The sequence below is a fragment of the Oryza glaberrima genome, chromosome 1 (assembly GCF_000147395.1).
Source record: "Oryza glaberrima chromosome 1, OglaRS2, whole genome shotgun sequence".
NCBI classification, from domain to species: domain Eukaryota; kingdom Viridiplantae; phylum Streptophyta; class Magnoliopsida; order Poales; family Poaceae; genus Oryza; species Oryza glaberrima.
The window spans coordinates 10505307-10528081 of NC_068326.1; the positions used below are offsets into that span (position 1 = coordinate 10505307).

At 39.6% G+C, this 22775-nt stretch overlaps 1 protein-coding gene across 1 annotated transcript; it reads right to left on the bottom strand.

Annotated features, from left to right (window-relative positions):
• Positions 1 to 6925: 6925 nt before the first annotated feature.
• On the bottom strand, positions 6926 to 11371 carry LOC127766688 (cation transporter HKT1;5). The gene is made up of 3 exons (XM_052291807.1): positions 10082 to 11371; positions 8209 to 8439; positions 6926 to 7528 (listed from the first exon to the last, which is right to left on the bottom strand). The coding sequence occupies exons 1-3, from the start codon at positions 11317 to 11319 to the stop codon at positions 7330 to 7332; spliced, it is 1668 nt and encodes a 555-aa protein (XP_052147767.1). The 5' UTR covers positions 11320 to 11371; the 3' UTR covers positions 6926 to 7329.
• Positions 11372 to 22775: the final 11404 nt, after the last annotated feature.

Sequence of the window (22775 nt, forward strand, 5' to 3'; positions counted from 1 at the left end):
TTTGGTGAAAAAAAAAGTGCATGTCTATGTTATACATAGTAAAAAGCATCTCGTCTATGAAAATCATTATCATAGCCTAGGAGGGGGGGGGGGGGATGGCCGCCTGCCTACAAAGATACATCCTCCTAGGCGTACAACTTAAGATACTGTCAGCGAAGATACAATCTTTTTCCTCCTAGTGTCATGTTCAGTTCATCTGAAGTCTCTCTACAAAAATAAGCAAAATATAGGGAAGATGTTTTGAACTCGAAATTTCGGTGGATTTTTCTGCAATGGTTAGATCCATGCATTCCTTCTCTTGTTATGATCTTTTTAAACCTTTTTAGGCCTTAATTATGATGAATTTATGCATGTAAAAAGGTGAAAGCACCATGTGTTTTTTTTTTTTTTGCTTTTTTAGTGTTTCCTGCAGTGGTGTTTCCGATAAGGAAATGGGAGGAGCTTTGCTCTTTTGTTTCAAACAAAAATGATTTGGTAGATTTTAATTGTGACTATCACTAAATTTTTTTTTTTTGGAAGATCCTAATCTGCAGTCAGCCACCATACAAGGAGTGATAAAACAGGGCTGGCTAGCTGCACTGCACTCTTATTTTCCTCTGAATTTCCTGCCTTTATACATCCCAACCTCCCCCCTACTTTTTTTCTCGTCAACCTCTTAAAAGCCTCTTGTGCTTTCTTCACCCATGAAGCCTCTTAAAGCGTCGTTATTAGATCCCAGTAAAAAAGTTATCAGCTTATTTTTCAGGCTATCTCAAATCATCATGATCTATTTAGTTAATTAATTTATAGATCCATTTTTCTCTTTAGGAATCTTTTACAGTGTGAATCTCTTCCTGGTGGATTTTAGTTGGATTTCACTTTTTCTGTATTTCTGATTGTACACTAATATTCTCTATATGTTACACTTTTATAGTTTTATTAAATCTACCAGCTGTTGTCTCGGGCATCAGTAGTGGGCGCAGCATCCTGGATTCCTAGTGGTGCATGCACTTTAATTTCCTCTTTTTTTTCGGCGTGAGCAACAGCAGCGCATAGGTCAAGCATGCCTATTTACCTTAAGAATCAATATCAGAACAAAACAAATAAAACAAGAAATTTCACCCAATTCCCACTTTACATTTACAACTCATATAAAATTAAGCACACAAAGTAAGAAAGAAGAGATAAATATGATAATTTTCTAGCCTATCTTTTCACTACAAAAATATCAAGAGAATATATATTGTTCATGTAGAAAAAGCTTTATTTTCCAGAAATAAATTATAGTTTTTCTCTTTATAGATTAATTATTTGTCATACATGGTCGTTGCACCAGGGCACCATTGCATCACAACGTACTGCGCGCATTGTGTTTTGAACATTCACCAGTACACAATTTGAGATAGTTTGGACCAGTATATTTATACATAATTTTTTTTATTGTGGAGAATGCCAATACATATTTAGATTTGATATATACAAATTATATGCGGATTTTATATTAAAAATGTAGTGGCTGTTGTTGTATTATTTTGGAAGCTCTGGTAGTACTGTCCAGCTTTAGATGGATTGTATTTGTGATTGAAATAAGCATCATATTCCGAGACATAAATATGCAATGGAAAAGATAAAGCTATAACAATTAGCAAAGAACCGCCTGCCCCTATTGAGGAATTTTCTCACAGCTGTAGCTTCTCCTAAAATTTTCATCTCACACAAACAATTGAGATTCATGAATATACATATAATTAGTAGCTACTAATTGAGAAAATAAACTAATAGCCATAAGTTGAAAAACCCAACCCTTTCAGATTCTCACTCTAGCTAACTCGTTACATGCTTCTAAGAATCTCCAGTTTCACCAAACTAAGGCCTCTACATCAATTAATCCTTCTTATTAGAAGTTCATTTGCCTTTCTAGGAGTAGGTGGGTCTCTCTGTCTTGCAATCAAAAAGGAGAGTTCTGGGAAAAGAAACATACAGAGATTGAGATAGACTTGGAATAAGGAATATAGATTAACATCAGTCGATAAAATAGATCAAAAGCCATATACATAGCCCATATCCTAGTCCTCAGCTCTCAACCATCCTTTAAAACTACACAAGCATATCGATATGTGCTTTTGTTAGAATCATGTCAGTTTTGTTTCCAAAGTTAGCTAAATCCCGGCCCTTGGTCTAGCTAGCTATATGTCCTATATGCACTGCCTGTCTAGCATCAGAATTAACATGGAAACAGCCTAGGACATATCAGGTTGTGTGCAGTTGTGGTTAATTATTTCGTGTAATCGTGTTGGAAATATTTGTTCTGATCTATAACACTATATGGTTTCAGTCGTTGACATAGTGGTCGACAATGGATAGTTGGAAAAGTGTTTACCTACAATCTATGAGGCCTACACTACTACAAAACATCAAATAGGTGTCGGCACTATAGGTACCGATAGTGCTAAAACCGGCAACTATAGACCTTTTTCCACCTTTGCGGGTTGAAATCGCAAAAACCGGCACCTTTAAGTAATTATAGATGTCAATTCCAAATAAAAACCAACACTTATTATATTTTGTGTCGTTTTTTTTAAAAAACCGATACCTTTAATATATTATAGGTGTTGGTTATAACCAACACCTATAATATATTAAAGGTTCCTTTTTTTTTAAAAAAAAACCCGACACCTATAGAAATCGAGCCGAGCCGGCATCGGATGAGCTGACCGGTGGGCCCCACCACCACCGCCCGACCAGAGGAGATAAGGTCGATGTAGTCTCGCTCTCATCGTCTCTTCTCTCTTGTCTCGCTCTCCCTCCCTTCTCTTGCTCTCTTCTCTCTCTTCCTCCCTTCTCTGCTCGTTGGTAGAGGTGGCAGCAGCGACCGCGCCCTCCCCTCCGCCAGATCCGGCGGGAGGGGAGGCGGCGGCGGCAGGAGGGGAGGCATCAGCGGCGGGCGAGGTCGGTGGTAGGCGGGGCCAGCGGGGTCGGCGGCGGGCGGGGTGGCTCGAGGAAGGGAGGCGGTGGACGGCTCGAGGAGTTGGCAGCAGGCGATGGGCTCGAGGAGGGGAGGCGGCGGTGGCCTCTCTGGCGGGGAGGAGCCCTCCCCTCCACCAGATCTGGCGGGAGGGGAGGCGGAGGCAGCGGCAGCGGGCTCGTTGACGGGAGAAGGCGCGACGGCTCGAAGACCGACCGTGTGACGACGACGAGGTGCTATTTTTTTATTGCATAAATTTGAGTGCCAAAATTTGTGTTGTGGGATTAATGTTGCCAAAATTTGATGTGGATGAACCCATCTTTGAATGTTGTGGGATGAATGTTGCCAATTTTTTCATTATGTGTATTGGGACTGCTTGGTTCGATGTGGGAGGAGGAGGGACTGCTCGGCTTGATGCGTCGGCTCGATCAAGCTGACGCATCGAGCCGGCTTTTTTTTTATTTGCCGAATCTAAAAGGTGTCGGTTGAACCGACACCTTTTTTATTTTCAAATCAGTGCTGCCTCCCTTGTGCCGGTTGGGAAAACCGACACTGAAGGGGGTTTCCCAACCGGCACTATTCCCCTTTTCTGTAGTAGTGCTAGATCTTCAGGGCTTGCGAAGTGGGCATACACGTATGCATTGTAGGATCGAACAAATCAAACAAACCTACTAGAGAGGGTGAGGGTGAATGGTAGGAAAAATCAAAAACCAAAAACTTTTTGCGGAATTAAAAGTTACCCTCAAACCAATGGAGATCTCGACCGCCATGTGCACACTAGTCTGACCATCCGTATGCCGCCGGCCTAACTGGTATTGTCCGCCTGGTCAGACTGCTACTTCCTTGCCTTCTGCTGCTCGCCGCTGCCACCTTCTGCTATAGCTGCTGCCACCCACCCCCTTTGTTCGGATCTAGGAGGGAGAGGGAGGAAGGGAGGGAGGGCCACACCGCCACACCCTCTCCCATTGCCAGCCTTCCCCTATGGCCAGATATGGGAGGAAGAGGGAGGGAGGGAGGGAGGTAAGGGCCGCGCCGCCCACCCTCTTCCTCAGCCAGCCCCGCTTTTTGCTGCTGTTGGCATATCTAGGAGAGGGAGGGATGTGAGAGGATGGACACGTCGCCGCCTTCTAGGAGAGGGACGACTGTCGTTGATGTGCCGGCTTCATCCGCTCTGGCCAGAGGAGAGTGGAGGAGAGGGTGAGGGTGAGAAGAGAGAGGTGAGACGCGGAGGGACTTAGGCTAGCCGAGAGAGAGGGAGAAAGGGTGTTATGCGGTGTTTCAAAACTGCGAACCAATTTTTGCATGTGGACCTCTTAAAGCCCTCGCATGTGAAAATCGATTTTTGCAGGCACAACCTTAGAGGTTCGCATGCAAAAATTAATTTTTTAGGTGCGGCCATAAAAGGCCTGCCTATAAAATTTTCGGTATTTTTTATAGATGGTCCTATTATAGGCCCCACCTGTAAAAATATATTTTCGTAGGAGAGACTACTAAAAATGGGACATATAAGTCGGCACTATAGGTGCCAGAAGTGCTAAAACCAGCACCTATAATTCTTTTCCCACCTCCACGGAATGAAAATGTAAAAAACCGACACATTCAAACAGCTAAAGGTGTCAGTTTTAAAGAAAAACCGACACTTATACTATAGGTGAAAAAACTAATATCTATAATATATTATAGCTTTCAATTAATTAAAAACTGAGACCTAAAATATATTATAGGTGCCGGTTTTTTAAAAACCAACACCTATCTGCCGAACCAACCGAGCTGATCGTTGAGCTAACCTATCTACTCCTTCCCTTATCTCTTCTTCCCCCCTCTCTCTCTCGAACTCTCTCCCGCAGTCCACTTCCTCCTCTCTTCTTCTTCCTTCTCTCTTCCTCTCCACTTCTTCTCCCTTCTCTCTTCCTCTCCACTTCTTCTCCTCTCCTCCTCCTCCATCTACAACGGCGGCAGCATGGCAGGGCCCTCCCTTCTGCCAGATCCAACGGGAGGGGAGGCGGTGGTCCAACGGCAGCATGGCGGCGTCCTCCCCCTCCGCCATAGCTAACGGGAGGGGAGGCAGCGGTCCGACAGCGGCGACACCCTCCCCTCCGCCAGATCCGGTGGGAGAGGAGGTGACGAAATGACGGGGTCCTCCCCTCCGCCAAATCTAGCAGGAGGGGAGACGGTGACCCAGCAGCGGCCTAGCGGCGGGAGGTGGCATGCAGCGGCGGAAGGGTGGCGGCATGCAGCGGCGGGAAAGAGCCGGCTGGAGGTGCGATGGCGTCGGCGGCCACGAATCCATCTCTTCCCCTCCCTCTTTGTGATTTATTGATGTTGATATGATCTAGATGTGTATTATTTGATCTAGATATGTTGTTTTTCTGGGGATTATTGACTATAGTTCATGTGTTCATGGATTTAAGGCAATTTATGGATTTGAGGCAATTTAGTTCATGTGTTCATGGATTTGACGCAATTTTTGGATTTGGGTATTATTTTGGATAGTCTTGACGGCTTGATACATCAAGCTGATTTTTTTTGCTCGTACATGCGCCTCAAAGGTCTGAGTAATCAGTGCCGCCTCCGTGGTGCCGGTTGAGAAAACCAACACCTAAGGGGGTTTTCCAACCGGCGCTGATGAGTGTTTCTGTTGTAGTAACTAGAATTGTAGGGCCTCTAGCTATTTTTACAAGCAGGAATTTTACAGTTCACCTGAAAAAAAAAACAAACCTAGGTGTTGTGAAAAAAATATTTTTCTAGTAGCCGTTAAATAGAAATTAGTCTAGGTAATTATTTTCAACATAACTCACTTATTGATTTCTTCTTCTCTCATGCTCCTCTCTTCAATATCTCTTAATAATATACTTAGGAGATTTATGGATTTATCGTTGGCCTCTGTCCATTGGAGATGTTTAGAGCAGTGGCGGAGCCATGAGTGTTGCAAAGGTCGAGCATGCAGCATGAGAGATCATACTGCTTTCGAGCTATATATTTTTATGGCAAACTTAAATTTAGTAGATCGTCATGGCTAGCCCACAGCTCCAGCGGCCGTCCACCCAGCCAGGATCGATGGTGGCTCAGCCACTGTGTATAAGAGGTAAACTCATGGCTGCCTGCACTAGCTAAGGGCAGTGCCTCCATAATCATGTTTAGATCGTTTTAAATTACCATGAAAAGTTTGGAGAAAATCAATAACCCATTGGTTATGCTCTAGCTAAGCTCTCAGCTTTGATAATTTCTGGTTCTGCTCGTGAGGCTACTTACCTTCGATGTGCATATACAATGATATTTTGCATTTATGCATTCTCCTTATGTAATTACTAGTAACATACCTGTGCATTATAACAAGTTTATATAGGGGATATTGGCTGCACAGGTGTATATATATATATATATATATATATATATATATATATATATATATATATATATATATATATATATATATATATATATATATATATATATATATCTATATATATATATATATATATATATATATATATATATATATATATAGGTTGAAAATGAATTGAATCGGTTAATTTAATAATTGTTTAATCCATCACTTGGGTTATTCTGATTTTCTTTTTAGTCACGCTTGATTGTTTTTCTGATTTTCTTGGGGATGTTGTGGTTGCATGCAACGTGAGGGAGAGGGAGAAGAAGTGATTTTATAGTAATAGAGATTTTCTCGAGGATATGTGGTTGCATGCAACTTGAGAGAGATGGAGGACAATTACGTTTCTATATGCTTCCTTCATTTCTAAATATTTGACGCTCTTGACTTTTTTAAATATGTTTAACTATTCATCTTATAAAAAAAATTAAGTAATTATTAATTCTTTTCCTATCATTTGATTTATTGTTAAATATACTTATATGTATACATATAGTTTTACATATTTCACAAAAGTTTTTGAATAAGACGAACGGCCAAATATGTGCTAAAAAATAAACTGTGTCAAATATTTAGAAACGGAGGGAGTAGTAGTGGAGAAAAGAAAACTAGCATGTCCTTTGTGGTCTATATGGTGAGGAAAAAACACATCATCATGAGTCACGCGCCAATATATACTCTCGTAAGCTAACACACATATATATGTCTAGCAATTGCTACTTGCTTACATGCATTACCCAAAAAAAAAAAAAGACAGATATCTAGAGATCGACCAGATCCTGATATAGACATATATTTATCTGATCATTCCTTTATAATATATAAGTAACCCTGATCAAGAACTCGTGGAGATCAGATTAAGGAGGAGTTTTAGGAGGGGAGACCTATCGATCGATCGATCGATCGATCTCTTGTAGTCTAGTACGGCGGCCGGCTGAAATGCCCCATTAATTAGTAACGAAGTTGTCATGCATGCATGGGTGCTTGCAGTTAGGCGTTATTCTATCTTCCATGCCTGACCACCGTGCAGGCTGAACTTCTTGAGCCTGCCGTAGAACATGACGGCCATGAGAGTGAGCTTCCCTTGTTTGCTCCACTTCCCTGAGAAGCCAACCCACAGGTCTCTGCAGCTGCCGTCGGACCTCACCTGCCTCGCGCAGCTGTACCCCGTGCTGAACCCCACATTGCCATACGCACTGCATCCAGGAGTATGTAACATATAGTTAGTTTACACGATGGTTCTAGTTATATATATTATCTCCGTGGATGTGGATTTTCCTCACTTTCTCTTATTTTATCCATTCGTTTAAAAAATCATTAATTAATCTCTTTTTAAATATATGATATTCAATTTGTTCAAACAGAAATAAAATATTAAATTTAATTGCGAATTGAACATGCCATTTATAGTTAAATTTATTGTGTTTTTCTAACATGTGTTCAAGTTATATTTGAACGTGTATATATTAGTGTAGTAATATATCACATGTCCATTTTATCAATAACTTTTAGATTTTCTTTTGTAATTTTTGGGATGACATATAAAAACGAGGAGAAATGTATGTACCCTCGAGGGGGAAATATACTCTCTTTGTCTCTAAATATTTGACATTGTTGACTTTTTTAAATATGTTTGACCGTTCGTCTTATTCAAAAACTTTTGAGAAATATGTAAAACTATATGTATACATAAAAATATATTTAGTAATAAATCAAATGATAGGAAAAGAATTAATAATTACTTAAAAATTTTTGATAAGACGAACGGTCAAAATGTTTTAAAAAGTCAACGGCGTCAAATATTTAGAGATGGAGAGAGTAATTTTTTGGCACTTGCCAGCAGTTAAAATTAAGGTTAGACCACCACTATGCGTACCTGATAACCTCGACGACGATGTTGAGGACGCTGTAGTTGATGGGGTCGTCGGCGATTTGCCGCCGCTCCGTGATGCAGATGACGACGATGAAGATGGCTAGGCACGAGAGCGGCGACATGAGCAGCTTCTGCCATATGCTGCTGCTGCTGCTGCCCTCCTGGCCGGACTGTGCTCCCGTTTGCTGGTGTTTGTCTTGGACAGGTACGAAAGTGGTGTAAGGTGGCAGGTACCTGCAGCAAGCATGAGAATATATAAGCAAATTAAGGTTCACGCAGTATAATTCAGTGTAGCAAATATGCTCAATTTCCGTCATGCAAGTTATTAATTTAGAGCTATATCATATCTGTATACAAAAGCATGCATGAGAACATATGTTTTTCGGGAGTTTAATTCAAAAGTTGTACCATGTACTACCTCCGCGTATACACACGCACCGATGTTGAATTCATTCGGTGTTTGGTGTGTACTACTTTGACCACCGTTGTTTTATTAAAACATAACGATAATATCTAACAAAATTATAATATTAATAATTTTTATATTCTCAAACTAAAAATTTTGATAGCTAGTAACAATCAAAGTTCCAAAAGTTTCACTGAACAAAGATAACATTATCGTATACTTAAGTACAGAGTATATATACTCTCTCCATACTCATAAAGGAAGTCGTTTAGGACATCGACACGGTCTCCAAAATACAATTTTGACTTCTTCTTTCTATAAAAATATTCATTGAAAAGTGATATATGTATAGTTTTATGAAAGTATTTTTCAAGACAAATCTATTCATATAATTTTTACATTTTCAAACTCAACAGCTTGAGAGTTATTTATGATTTATAATCTCAAGGTTTGACTTAAACATTGTCTTAAACGACTTCCTTTATGAGTATGGAGGGAGTATGTGCTTGCAGTTGACTTACCGTTCTCTGTTTCTGTCTATTTTCTTTCGATCCCTATCCAATGTACATAACCTTCATCTAGCTAGGTTTCGGACATCAATACACTTGTTAATTTGCAGTCACAACTTACTAACTTAGAGGAAATTAAACTAGATGTAGTTGTATTTTGTTGAAAAATATGACTTGGAGAATTATCCTTGCGGATTATCGTCGTGAAAGTGCCAAATCAAGGGCTCCAACAAACTGAAAGCGTCAATCCATGTCTATCAGTAGCAATCAATCTTTCCTATCATTTAGCTGATTAGCATTTGTAGCCACATATATTAATTCGGTACTAAGCTGCTTTTGATAGTGATCCATGACGGCGCCTCGTTCGGTTACATTTTGAGCGCGTAAAATGACAACCACTAGTCCACTTGTGCCACAGCATCGAAGACCATATATCTCTTATATTTTTATAGATTTTTTCATAACTATTTAGATGCCTCGAGACCCTGCACCCCCATATAAAGTAGAATTTTTCATAACTATTTTGATCGCATATAATTAGAATGAAAGATTCAAATAATAAATTTGACACGGGTGCTTGTATTTATGGCTAATTATTCTTTTAATGGTAGGTAGTGATGTACTTGTCGACAGTGAGACACCCGTGATGACTTCGTCAATCTCAAGATATGTCAGCTCAGTCTTTCGAAGGTATTTCTAGGGGTAAGATTTGTATTCATAAGGGTGAGTGTGCACGCGTTATAAGCGCCTGCGTTTTTACTTTGTTTCAAAAAAAAATTGAAAGGAGATGTCCAATAGGATTTAAAATATGTCCCAGGCCAGAGTACTAAATTAAGTACCCACATGTATGATATGGTAATTTATTTAGTTTTTACGTGTGCACACATGCATGTGATAGTAATTAATATATTAAGGAGGGCCTGTCAAAAATATAATAATTGAGGAGGACAAATATACATACATCATCACCACGTAGAGCACGACGACGGCCGACGACACGGTGGAGAGGTCGACCACCATCTCACCGGAGTGCCTCGAGTTGACCGCCATGAAGAGCGCGCCGACGAGCTTCTGGCCGGCGGTGAGCCCCCGCAGCCCGTCGGAGCTCCACTCCATGGCGCAGAAGAGCGCCAGCTGCGCCACCACGAGCACGGCCACGGTGAGGGCCAGGAACCGCGTGCGCGGGCTCGGCAACAGGTGGTCGTAGCCCTCGCCGCCGCCCCTCCGCCGCCGGATCAGGAGCTCGCCGAGCTCCGGCCACCCGGTGACCCTCTCGAGCGCGGCGATGGCCAGCCTGAGGAAGACTGGGAAGAGCGTGTTCCCGAGGAGGACGTGCGGCATGACGAGGAGGAGGAGCCCCGGGAACGACCTGAACGACACCATCCCTTCGTTCGTCGGCACGAACCCGCAGTTGGCGAACGTCGAGACGACGGTGAAGATGGCGAACGTGTGCGCGCTGATCCCCTTCCCGGCGACCACCGCCCCTGCGCCGCCGACGGCGCTGAGGTACACGACGATGGCCGTGTACCCGGCGACGTGCACCACCGCGTGGTACCCCATCACCACGAACATCAGTAGCCTCGTCGTCGTCGTCGTCTTCGATGCCGATGATGACGACGACGTGTGAGTAGTAGTGCAAGTGCAGCCGCGCTTGTTCCGACGTCCTAACCCTAGCTCTACCTCGTCGTGCGTCGTCGCAGTGGTGGTAGGGTTGACGACGACGACGTCCATGGGAGGAGCGAGCTCGAGCTCCACTAGGGTAGACGAGCGTGACGTCGTTGGTGGTGGTGGTTTGCCACTGCCACCATGGTCGTCATCATCAGGTAAGGTTGCTATCATCTTGGAGGAGTACTTGGCGTTGGTGAAGTAGAGGCCAAGGATGCTGGTGAAGACCTCACCACCAAGCAGCATGAGGAGGGTGACGAGGAGGAGCTGGGAGTTGGAGAAGGACTCCATCTCGACGGCGACCATGCTCGACACCGTCGTCGCCGACACCGACGTGAAGATCAGGTCCAAGTCCATGGGCCTCGGCACCATGCTGGTCTTCATCGGCAGAGCTTTCAGCATCAAGAAACCCAAGAGGGAGATGAAGAGGAAGTACAGCAGTTGGAGCCAGAATGGGTGTGCATGGAAAAGGAAAAGGTGGTAGATCCTTTTAAACTCGTCATATCTAGGAGTAGTGGCATCCAGAGAACTCATTTCTCTCCTATGTGTTTCGTTCTAGGGTTTTCTCACACTTGTTGTTTATAGGAATTAGGAAGCCATGTTAGGGCTATTTATACACAAACAACAGATATTGTTTGTTGTGTGATCACTGTATGTGGGGTTACCAGGTGGTTGTGCTGTGAGCACAAGTGAACAAGAGCAACAGCAGGGGGTATATCGATTTTTTTATACTTATCTTTGGATTGTGCTCAGTGCAATCATTCAGAAAGCTATTGCACCAAGGGCACTCGTGGCACATATATATTATATGATGTAAATTTGAGATCAAGTTCAACAAATAGGACTTCATATTTATGGACAAAACAATGAAATCTAATGCTATAAGTGTCTGCGTCGACATCAACAGTATCTAGTAGCACATATATGAAAACAACTGAAGCCACCAATAACTTATAACTAGCATGTACGTACAGTACCATCTAGGATCTGATGAACACTACTAGCCACCAATTAATAAATAGACCAACATTGTATATATATCGAGATTCAGGCAATGCTTTGTCTCATGTGCGTAAATCATCACCAAAGCTAGTTTCCATGTATTGAGATGATATAGTCACCTCCTTCATTTCTAAACTGATATATCATATATATCTTAAAAGCTTCATATATGTAAACTACCGAAGATCTTCATATATGTTTATAACTTGCAATTTGTTACTTTAAAATTTTAGAACTAGTATACTCTTTTTTTTTTTTGAAGAGAACACAGTGGAGGAGAACTAGTATACTCTTGTAGCAGGGACCAGGAACCATACCATCTATCCGCCCGAGACACGATCAGGGCCCGTGGCTGGCATATCCCAACTCAAGGCTAGCTAATACATTTCGAGTTTCCAACACTACTTTTAAAAAAACTGAGTTTTACAGACCCTCTTATTTTTACATGCAGGTTAAAAAAAGATTCATATGTAAAAGAGTTTAGAGGTGCCCAATAAAAGCTCGCTTGTGAAAATTAATTTTCACAGGTGGACCACTTAAGAGGCCCATATACGAAAATAATATTATTTTTGCTTACCTCTCCTCTCCTCCCTCTCTCGCAACCCCCTAATCGATAGGCGATGACAAGAGCGGCCGACGATACATTAGCTGGAGGGAGCCGACACTTGATCAGGTGGCAGTTGCCCTGTGACGAGCGGATCCACCACTGCCAACACTGCCACGAGTGGATCCTCACTGGCGGCCCTGCGATGGGTGTATCTGCAACCACCGGCTAGAGCGGTGGATTCGTTGGTGGAGACCGCAACATGTACAACAATTTTTGAAATAAAAGTTCTAAAATTTTGTTTTTCAGATTTGATGTGCCAATATATAGCAACTTGCCATTCCACTGTATAATTACTACCGATAAATCTATTGCCTATTTCTGCATAACATATATAGATCATCTGAGATGCTCAGTTGCATATGTGATATGCATGCATATATAGTGTTTCATCCGTTTTAGGTTATAAGATATTTTGACTTTGGTCAAACTAATTTTTTCTATAAACTTGGTCAAACAAAGTAATTATATGCCTACATATAATTACTAATTTTTTATAAACTTGGTCAAACATAAACATTTTGACTTTGACCAAAGTCAAAATATCTTATAACCTGAAAAGGAGATAGTACCTGAAATCTTTGCTAGCTCGTGTCATTAATTATTGCACCCCTCTGAGGCTGCGAAATATGGATGTATTTGCAAAACCCTTTTTTAAATGATGCAAAACCATGTTTCCATGGTATTCAAGAATGCGCTGTGAAGCCAGAGCCAAAGAATTGCGCAAGGGGATTTTGACACGATGAGATATAGATATTGGAAGTTTTATTTTTAAAAAACTTAATTATAAAAATAAACCTTTCAATAATTTATCATTGAAAATAAAACTTTCAGTAATTTAAGTAGTTACGTAGCACATTTACTTTAATCTATTTAATTGAGAACTACACATAATGCGAATATTTGCAGACGATGAAAAGGGTGGTAAGAGTTCAGATAATTCTGTATATTATCAGAATATCGGAATGACCAATTTCCATGACGGTTGTACTCGTAAAGAAAAGTATAATATATTTGGCAGTCAAACCTATTAGTGATATGAGATATGCATTTGATGTTAAAAAAATTTGAGAACTTTTATCGTACAATTTACTGGCAGTATATAGTGCCAGTATAAATAAGGACCAGTTAGGAATTTGCTCTAAAATTAAAAATAACATTTTACTAATTTTGTGCTTTAGATTATCCAAAAGGGAATGGTAACCGACCTGTTCGTGCGTGAGTTTGAGATCGAGCGGAGAAGGCATGCATGGCAGCGGCGCTATTCTTCCCTGCTCGGCATCTCCCGCGTCCCAGCTGGCCCGGTGCCCCAACTCCTTGCCCGCAGCCATGGCCGTGCTGCGGGCCTGCGGCTACCTCGTTCCTTTGTTAGATCGCAACCAAAGAATAATTGGAGTCTGGTAGATTAACAAATACTCCCTCCATCCTAAAATATTTGACGCCGTTGACTTTTTTAAACATGTTTTACCGTTCGTCTTATTCTTTTTTAAGTAATTATTAATTCTTTTCCTATCATTTGATTAAATGTTAAATATATTTTTATATATACATATAGTTTTACATATTTCACGAAAGTTTTTAAATAAGACGAATGGTCAAATATGTTTAAAAAAATCAATGGCATCAAACATTTAAGTAAGGAGAGAGTACTATAATAAGAAAATTATTGGCGGTCATCTTCTCTAATTGAACAGACTTTAATCTAGCCATGCATAATTAATCTCGCTCCTCATCAACATATTCGACCTAGGGTTCGTACGTGATAAATCCACAAGATTGCAAACGCGAAACAGGGAGAGCAAATATGTATATGTACGTGTTACTTTCCAGTTTTTCTCCGGGTATTGCGAGACAGGGAAATATTATTTTCCATTCCACAGGAATGAAGAATGGGTATTTACGGAATTGTCCCTCGTGCTAACATGGAAAGACAAATTTACCCTTTTTTTATTTCATACCACAAGTTATTTAAGTTGGTAGAAGAACTAATCTACACCATTGGATCGTTTATACCGGTAGTATATACTGCCGGTGAATTGTACCGTAAAAATTCTCCCTGACGTGAGTTCATACTAGGAGTAATGTGTCTCTAACAATGACCTATTTCCTGTTGTTATTTCATTTACTTCTAACGGGTTTTAGTCTTCAGAGGTATAATAGTTTCTGGTAGTGGTATATTTGCAGATGAAAAGCGGTTGTAACAGTTTTTGGTAGTGGTATATTTGCAGATGAAAAAAAAAGAAAAAAAAAGAAAAGAAGTTCATGAACACGACAGTAAATATCATTTTGTCCGGCCATTTTCACTTGTTCGGTTCCAAGCAACCCATATCAGCAAACACGAAGAATTTCTTGTCAAATCTTATAGCTCCCTTTGTTCTTGGATGTCAGGGAAGAACTGAGCAATGTGGATTCTTGATGAGCTATTTTACATATAGGTCGTACACGGTTCAAGGTGCACATCAAGAAAAAGTGACACAATATTCCAGTATTCCATAGTACTATTGATAAGCTTGCTTTGCCACTACTGCTACAATGTAGGGCCTGTTTGGCACAGCTTCAGCTCCAGCTCCATCCCTCCTGGAGCTGGAGCTCAGCCAAACAGTTTCAGCTCCACCAAAACTGGGAGTAGAGCTGGGTGAAGCTCTCTCACAAAATGAACTAGAGTTGTGGAGCTGGGTTTAGTCAGCTCCACAACTTCACTCCAGACTCAACTCCTGGAGTTAAATTTAAGAGTTGGAGCTGTACCAAACAGGCCCGTAATCCAAATCTGTCATGTCGAATAAATATCTAAAGAGTTGTCATCTTTAGATAAAAGTTCACTAAAAAGAGTTCCAACGGTGGAAGAAAACAGTTTGCAAGAGGCCTAGGGCTGTATCAGTAGGCGTGGCCTAGGTAAAAAAAAATTGTTAGAACTTGTGCACATTTTCTTTATTATCTTAATAACTAATAAAAATCAGTTTCCCCCTGATTTTGTATGTAAACTTCATGAATTTGAATTTCCGAGGACAATCTACTGTGCAGCAACAATAATGAGATTCGAAATATAAATATCACTATCATCGATAATTCTACACCACCACTCACCTTATCTCTACCCAAGCACCACCCACCGCCCCGGTCTCCTCTTCCTGCGCAGCCGCGAAGGAAGAAAGAGATGAGGGCAGAGAGATATGGAGAGGGAGAGATCTAGAGGCTGAGAGGGGAGAGATATCAAAAGTAGAGTGAGAGAATGAGTTAATTTATTCCGATGCAGTTCCACGCTAAGTACTAAGAACACAATATTTTAAAGTGTTCTGCACTGATTTAATCAGTGTTATTTTTTTCTGAATTTATGAGTGTTTTTTCGACGATTTTCAGTAGAATGGTATTGTTTTCAGAGAATTCCATTGAAGTAATTATATGTTGTTAATTATGGGTGCATGTTTTGGCGTAATGGAGAGATATTTGGAAATATTTTATTTTCTAAGTAACACAGTACAAACGTAGGCATCCACAATGCGTGCATACTCACCCCTATGAACACACAAGCACCCTACCCCTATGAGCACTTCCAAAAGATTCGGTCGGCATATCTTGTGATTGACGAAGTCACCATGCGCGGCTACCTCGCTATCGATGGGTACATCGCTACCACTGAAAGAATAATTAGGTATTTGGAAATGTTGTGTGGACATAATAACATGAGTATCAATGATATATTTTGCGTTGACAGTGAAAATAATATACCCATTTGAATATGGCCGATATGAAAAGAAAAAAGGGTCGTTGAAAATATATAGTGCAAAATGGTAGTTGCAAGAAATTCATATAAAGATGATGGAAATAGATAGTCAGATTTTAGAAGCAAACACATATAAATAGGGACCTAGCTAGTTTGGATAAGGAGACTCCCTAATACCTTGAATTGGGAGGGACAAATAGGGAGCACACTGTAAATAATCTAAGGTACATGGTATTCAAGACCTATTATTAGAAGTGGTAGGGATTAGGAGTTTGGATTTATATATTTTTTTTAGCTTTTCGCTAGTACATACACTGGTGTATTTTTCATGCGAGACTCTTTTGACCTGTCTATATGATATTAGAGCAAGCTTCCCAATAATTTCGACCTATCACTGCTAGAGAACCGATCTTTGATCGATCGGCCAAACTCAGAAATATCTCAAGTGTAAAACAAATCGGTACTAAATATATTCCTTAGTACTGGTTAAAATACACAACGGCACATTAAAATCTTTAGTATCTGTTGGTAACACCAACTAGTACTGATCATTTTTAATCCTAGTTCAAATATTGTCAGACCGTGTCAGGTCCTCGGGATCTTTAGTATTGGTGGGTATGACCAACCGGTACTAAAGATCATTTTCTTTTTATAGGTCTTCTGCCTCCTCCAGCCCGAGCCATTACTGCAAAGTGAAAGGAGGAGGAAGAGTGGACTGAGAGGTGCTGCCAAAATTTTTTGTGAAAATCTTTTGGTGATATTATACAAATCAAAGGAATCATCTAAAAGGTTTGCAACTTCATCCTCTATCGATGTATAGTTAACATATTATATTCTAGCTATGTTTATATATGTCATTTTATCTCAAAATGGTATATGTAAAAAGATGAGAGAGAAAAAAATATTAGAGAAAATTAGGGTACTTCAAAAAAATAGAAACATTTGAATAAAAATGTTAACAAAAGACAACAAAGGAAAAAAAAGAAAATGAAGACAAAAGAATAAAAAACTACGTCCATTTAAAAATTATTAAAATAGTTATAAATAAGTAGAATGCATTAAAATATGTTTAAAACTTTTAAAAAACTTCTAAAAATAATAAAAATAAGGATAATACATGGAAAATATATTTACATTTTTTTAAAACTGATAGAATTTATATATAATTAACCATGGCTCCGATTAAGTCCATTTAAAACTTCTTAAAATCGTTAGAAATAAGAAGATTTCATTAAAAGTGCGTACCTTCAGTTTTGAGTTTAATTATGATGTTTTAAATTATTATATGATTATTTAATTAGCATCACTTTTATTGACTTACTTTACAGTTGTTTATTTGATGTAGATGAATCGGCATTGGATGCACACCGCGGATTGACGGTCGAACGAGTTTATTGATGACGTGCGTTATTTTTTGAGTGTGGCCAATGCCCATAAACCTAAGGGTTTTATATGTTATCCATGCAAAAGTGTATAATCTAGAAAGAGTATTCTACATCAATAAATCTTCATGTCCACTTGTTGCAGTCGGGATTCATGCCTATCTATAATTGTTGGACCTCGCACAGAGAGTTAGGGGTTGCAATGGAAGAAGATTAAGAAGAAGACGAGAACATTCTGGACTGGGCTCAATACAATGGATTTGTTGAAAATACAACATATGCGAGGCGGATGGAGCTGTTGAAGAAAACGACGGTGTGGATGATCTTGGTTAGATGTTGTGCGACGAGCTGTTTATAACTTCCTACCCCCAATGGTTTAATATCCATGATCCTACATACTCAAAATCAAGGTTGTGGTAAGGTGTTCTACGTATCCTCTAACATAATAGAATGGTGTCCCTTATTTTTTAAAGATAATGGAATTATTATATTTTTCAGCATCTGCACTTATTATGTTGCATGTAACCATATTTGTGAACACCAAAATTTATACCTAGTAGGTTGAATCATGTATTAATCATATTCATAGCATTGATCTCTTGTTTAAATGCTTTTAGGTAACATTCCGAACCATTGGTTTATAACAGAATTTCTTGACACTGCACTAGTAAAAAAAATGTAATGTTTTTCCGATGAGTGAAAGCAATTTATCTTTGCTTAAGAACATATCATGCAGCAAGTATACATTAAAGCAATTCATACTTAATATAATCAATATAATAGCTCAAAGCCTTAACATACAAAAGCTTATTCTGGCCAAACAATTTGGAACGTAGCTAGAGCTAGTAGTAGTATTAGCTAAGGCCATGTGGAACACATCGATCTGCTGTTGATGATTTTCTAGACAACAGCAGAGCTCCTGCTATTATCCCCTCGATAAAAAAAATGATTTTCTAGACAATAATCCGGACAACCTAAAAGGAAAAAAAAAGGCCTTGGTGCTTATCAACACGTTACCTCCAGTCTAAACTTCACAAGCGTGCACTGCAAATTTTCTATTAGTTACTTCGTATAATCAAATTTACTGCTGCCGCTGGTAAAACATGACATCTTTTCCCACGAATCTAGATGGGCAAAGGCTGCCACCCTGGGTTGCCCTCACTCTCCAGCACCGATAGGAGGGGATAAGCTGCAAACGATTTCTCCTCGCAGAGGAAGAAGCGGTGAGGCGGCTCAGGGCCTCGTTTGATTTTATGGGCTAATGTTTAGCTCTCACCTTTTAGTCTTAAATTAGCTCTAAGGATCTAAACAGGTGGTCTATTTTGAGCTAATGTGAATTAGCCCCCCTCAAAACATTAGCCCCTCCAAGAGGTGCTAATGGGGCTAATTTTGTGTGGGGACCATCAAAAAGTAGTTCTCTCTCTCTCCTCTCTTTCTACTCTCTCTCCACCTTTTAGCCTTGAATTAGCCCATAGATCCAAACATACCACCCTAGGCTAATGTTTAGCCTACCAATTCATGACTAAACATTAGTTCTCAAAATTAGCCCTGGGCTAATCTTTCAAAAAGGGCCCAGGGATGGCGGCGAATCCTCCAGGGCGGCTGTGCGCGTTGCGACCGAGAACAGCGCCCGTACTCAAGCTCGATCTCCAGATCAAAAAAAAAAAAGAGAAGAGATATGATATGGTGGGGTCAAATAAAATAAATAGATAGCAGTAAAATTTTACTGAGGATCAAACATCTCGTGAGTAAAAAAAAATACAGGATGGGGTCCTGTGGGTTGCACCCAAAAATCGCAACGGGCGAAAGATCGTCCCACGCGATCGATGGGTGGTGATCGGTTCCTCTTCCCACATGGTTTCTTTTTTTTTTTTTGTCACCGTATTATTTTTCTCTTTTAGTAAGTTTATACTGATCAAGTTTACACATCTAAAGTTTGTAGAGCGAATGTTTATAAGTTAAAAGTTTATATACCCGATTCAAATTCAAATTCGGATTCAAATATTTTATATATAGAATATTTTCTATACATAAAGTTTATGCGTGCATTATTTTTCTCACTTAGTAAGTTTATACACCTAAAGTTTACACATCTAAAGTTTGTCCACCTAAAGTTTGTAGAGCGAATGTTTATAAGTCAAAAGTTTATATACCCGATTCAAATTTAAATTCGGATTCAAATATTTTATATGTAGAATATTTCTATACATAAAGTTTATACGAGCAAAGTTTATAGTATAAAATCTATGCACTTGAATGAGAGTATTAGATTTTTTTACTAACTTTGTTTTTTTTAATTTATGATGAAAGGAGATATGGGAGAGGAGTATAGGGGGAGGGGCGGGTACCCAGCGATCAACCCGCCCATTAGGGCATCCGGTTGCACCTGGGGGTGGGTGGTTGGTGGGGGCCGGGGTGTGTTTTCATCAGTTGTAAGTGCGTACGTATACGTACGTACCTATGTATGTACATATTCACTCAAAATTTTTCAAAATTTTCAAATTGTGAGTATATACCTAGGTATAAGAATTTGATTTATACCTATACCTAACAACAAAACAACTTAAATTCAACTTTATTTCACAATTCATTATTACATACCTAACTACTTATATGTTTGGATGTTATATAGCTAGAATCAAAATCTAACAAAAAGATGTTCAAATTCAGTTCAAACTTGTTTAACTAGTTACGAAGTTAATGTTCATACCTAAACATCTTAAAAAAATTCATACTAATTTGAATTAGGTATAGACTCAATTTGAATCATGGTGCCTCGGCACGCGCACGCACACACACATACATACATATATGTATGTGGACTGTAGTCCATTTCACACCCAAGGTAACGAGTCAAGTGCAACCTATCATGGTTGTGTATCAACGTATTGCCATGTCTAAAATTCTTACTAGAATCAAATACATATATTTTATACTAAACTACTAGGTCATGATAAAAGTCATGCACCAAATAAAATTATCCATCAGATATAATTCCAACAGTAGTACTAAGTACTCCCTCCGTTCCATTTTAGATGTCACCGGCGAGCCACGCACACATGACAAGGGTATACTCTTAATATAAGAAAATGACAAAAATGCCCTTGGCTAGATTATTCAGGAATGGAGGAAACACACTAGCTCCGGAGAGTTCTCTGGGCTTTGTAGTACATGAGAAAACCCTCTGGTTGGGCCCACAAGGGGTAAGTTTTGGAAAATATGTTGTTGTGAACTGTTTGCTGTCAAGTATTTTGAAAAAAATAAAGTGGCCTCTGCTGCCATCTACAAAGGAACGGAGGGAGTAGTTATTTTGTGGAGTTGGAACCGCACAAGGACATTGTGCGATGTTATCTTCCTTCAGGCCACGGCTAGAGCTCTTTGTCCGGAAAAGCTTCAATGTTTCCAGTGGCAATTTACACGACGGGATTGTCATCTCAGCAGTTGCCGATGCTGAGGTAGTGCTGCCATAGCCCACCACCGGTCAGTCAGCTTGCCATTGTGGGTGAGGCGTGATGCTGCGCTTTCTTCACGCGGGATTTACGACAGCACCCACAGAAGCAGCTGGAGCCAGATGCACTGTCCGGTAGGGTGGGGCTTGTTGCTGTTATTGCTGCGGCTGTTGCTACTATAGAGTACTCATCGATTGATAAATTCTCAAACAAAGGACGCTCTGTTCAGCATCTAGATTCATATTCTAACTAGGGCAACAAACTGGATCGGAGGCATATCTATAGCTTTGATGCTGCACAGAATACATCAGGCAATCATAGATCCACTAAAAGGTTTTAAGGTTGCATATCTAAAATCTATTAACGAAAAAGAATAAGAACATGAGCCAACATAAAACCCCACTAACATGTTTGAACACAATTAGCCGATGGAAAGTTTATCCAGAAGAGACGAAGTTCAAAAAGGAATCATGAAGACTATGACATGGTAGCATAATTTATCTATTAATTAGGTGAGACTTATATTTAGAAAGTTTGTATTATTTCCAATGATGACTCATATCAACCTATGGGTATAAATAAGTATATCCATGGTCTTTGTAATTCATCTCCACAGAACAATACAATTACCATCACTCACTCTACCCCTGCTCCATGCTGCTCACTCATTAGCCTAAACTCTCCCTTTATCTAAATTAGTCAGCGTATACCATAGTTAAACACATTAGTGTTAGAGAGTATACCTCAGCCGGAGCACATAAACACACATCTAGTATCAGAGCGATAATGCATCAGACCCCCTATATATTCATATATACATATATACTTTGTTTTATTATTTTTGTTGTGACATATCAGTGAATAGATAACCAAGTAGGGGGCTATGGCCCCCAATCCATTTTACACCGAGTGGGGGCAAATGCGCCCTTTTCATATTTTGTGTGCTAAGGTAACGTACCAAGGGTAACTTATGTCATATTTTATGTGCTAAGGTACAATGTAATCATAGAAATCCAGTTAGGTTTAGTGACTAGAGCAAGACTCATACAGTCAGGAGGATCACAATGTTTTGTACGCAATAAATCAAAAATGGTTTGCAACAAAAGAAAATCTTTATCAGTCTAGAAATAATTCTAAACAGTCCAAAAGTTATTTTAAGGAGATGTTCTTGCCTTGTTCAGGCTAAATTACTGCCTTTCGATTTTGGCAATAATTTGTGAGGTTTCTTCTATCTCTATATTCTCATTTTGCTCTTTAGGTATTGTGAGTCGATCTCTCAAATCCAAAGTGATTCTATTGTCCATCAAGAAAGCAGACGCACAGTGCATTCAGGAGCTTCTGTTCCTGAAAATCAAACAAATTGATAATAATTTTCAAGAAAGTATAAAGCTAATAGCTTTTCGGTTGTTATTTCTGGGGTATATACAATATTTTGCTACACCTAATTCCAAAGGTAAGGACTTTACACTTTGATATATACCTTTTCCACATTAGTTATTCATATGTGGCTGACATTATATGAGGCAATGGAATTAATCTGAGAATTTTGACTCTAAACTGCAAGGCACTCTGGAATTATTGCATTATTGAGTTTTTGACTAGACAATATCTACTGAGAACTCAAGTTTGTATTGGGATATGCCTTCTTGTCCTCGACATCAGTCAAATATTTGACCATCAAATACGGATTCTAGAGCACTTCTACTTACTACTAGCCTAGTGGAAATCATAACTACCCTTTCAGTTACTTTAGCACATCTGCTTTTTTCTTTCAGTGTAATACGCTTTGTATTATTCATTATCCATAATTGAATTATATTGCTCAATTTTTT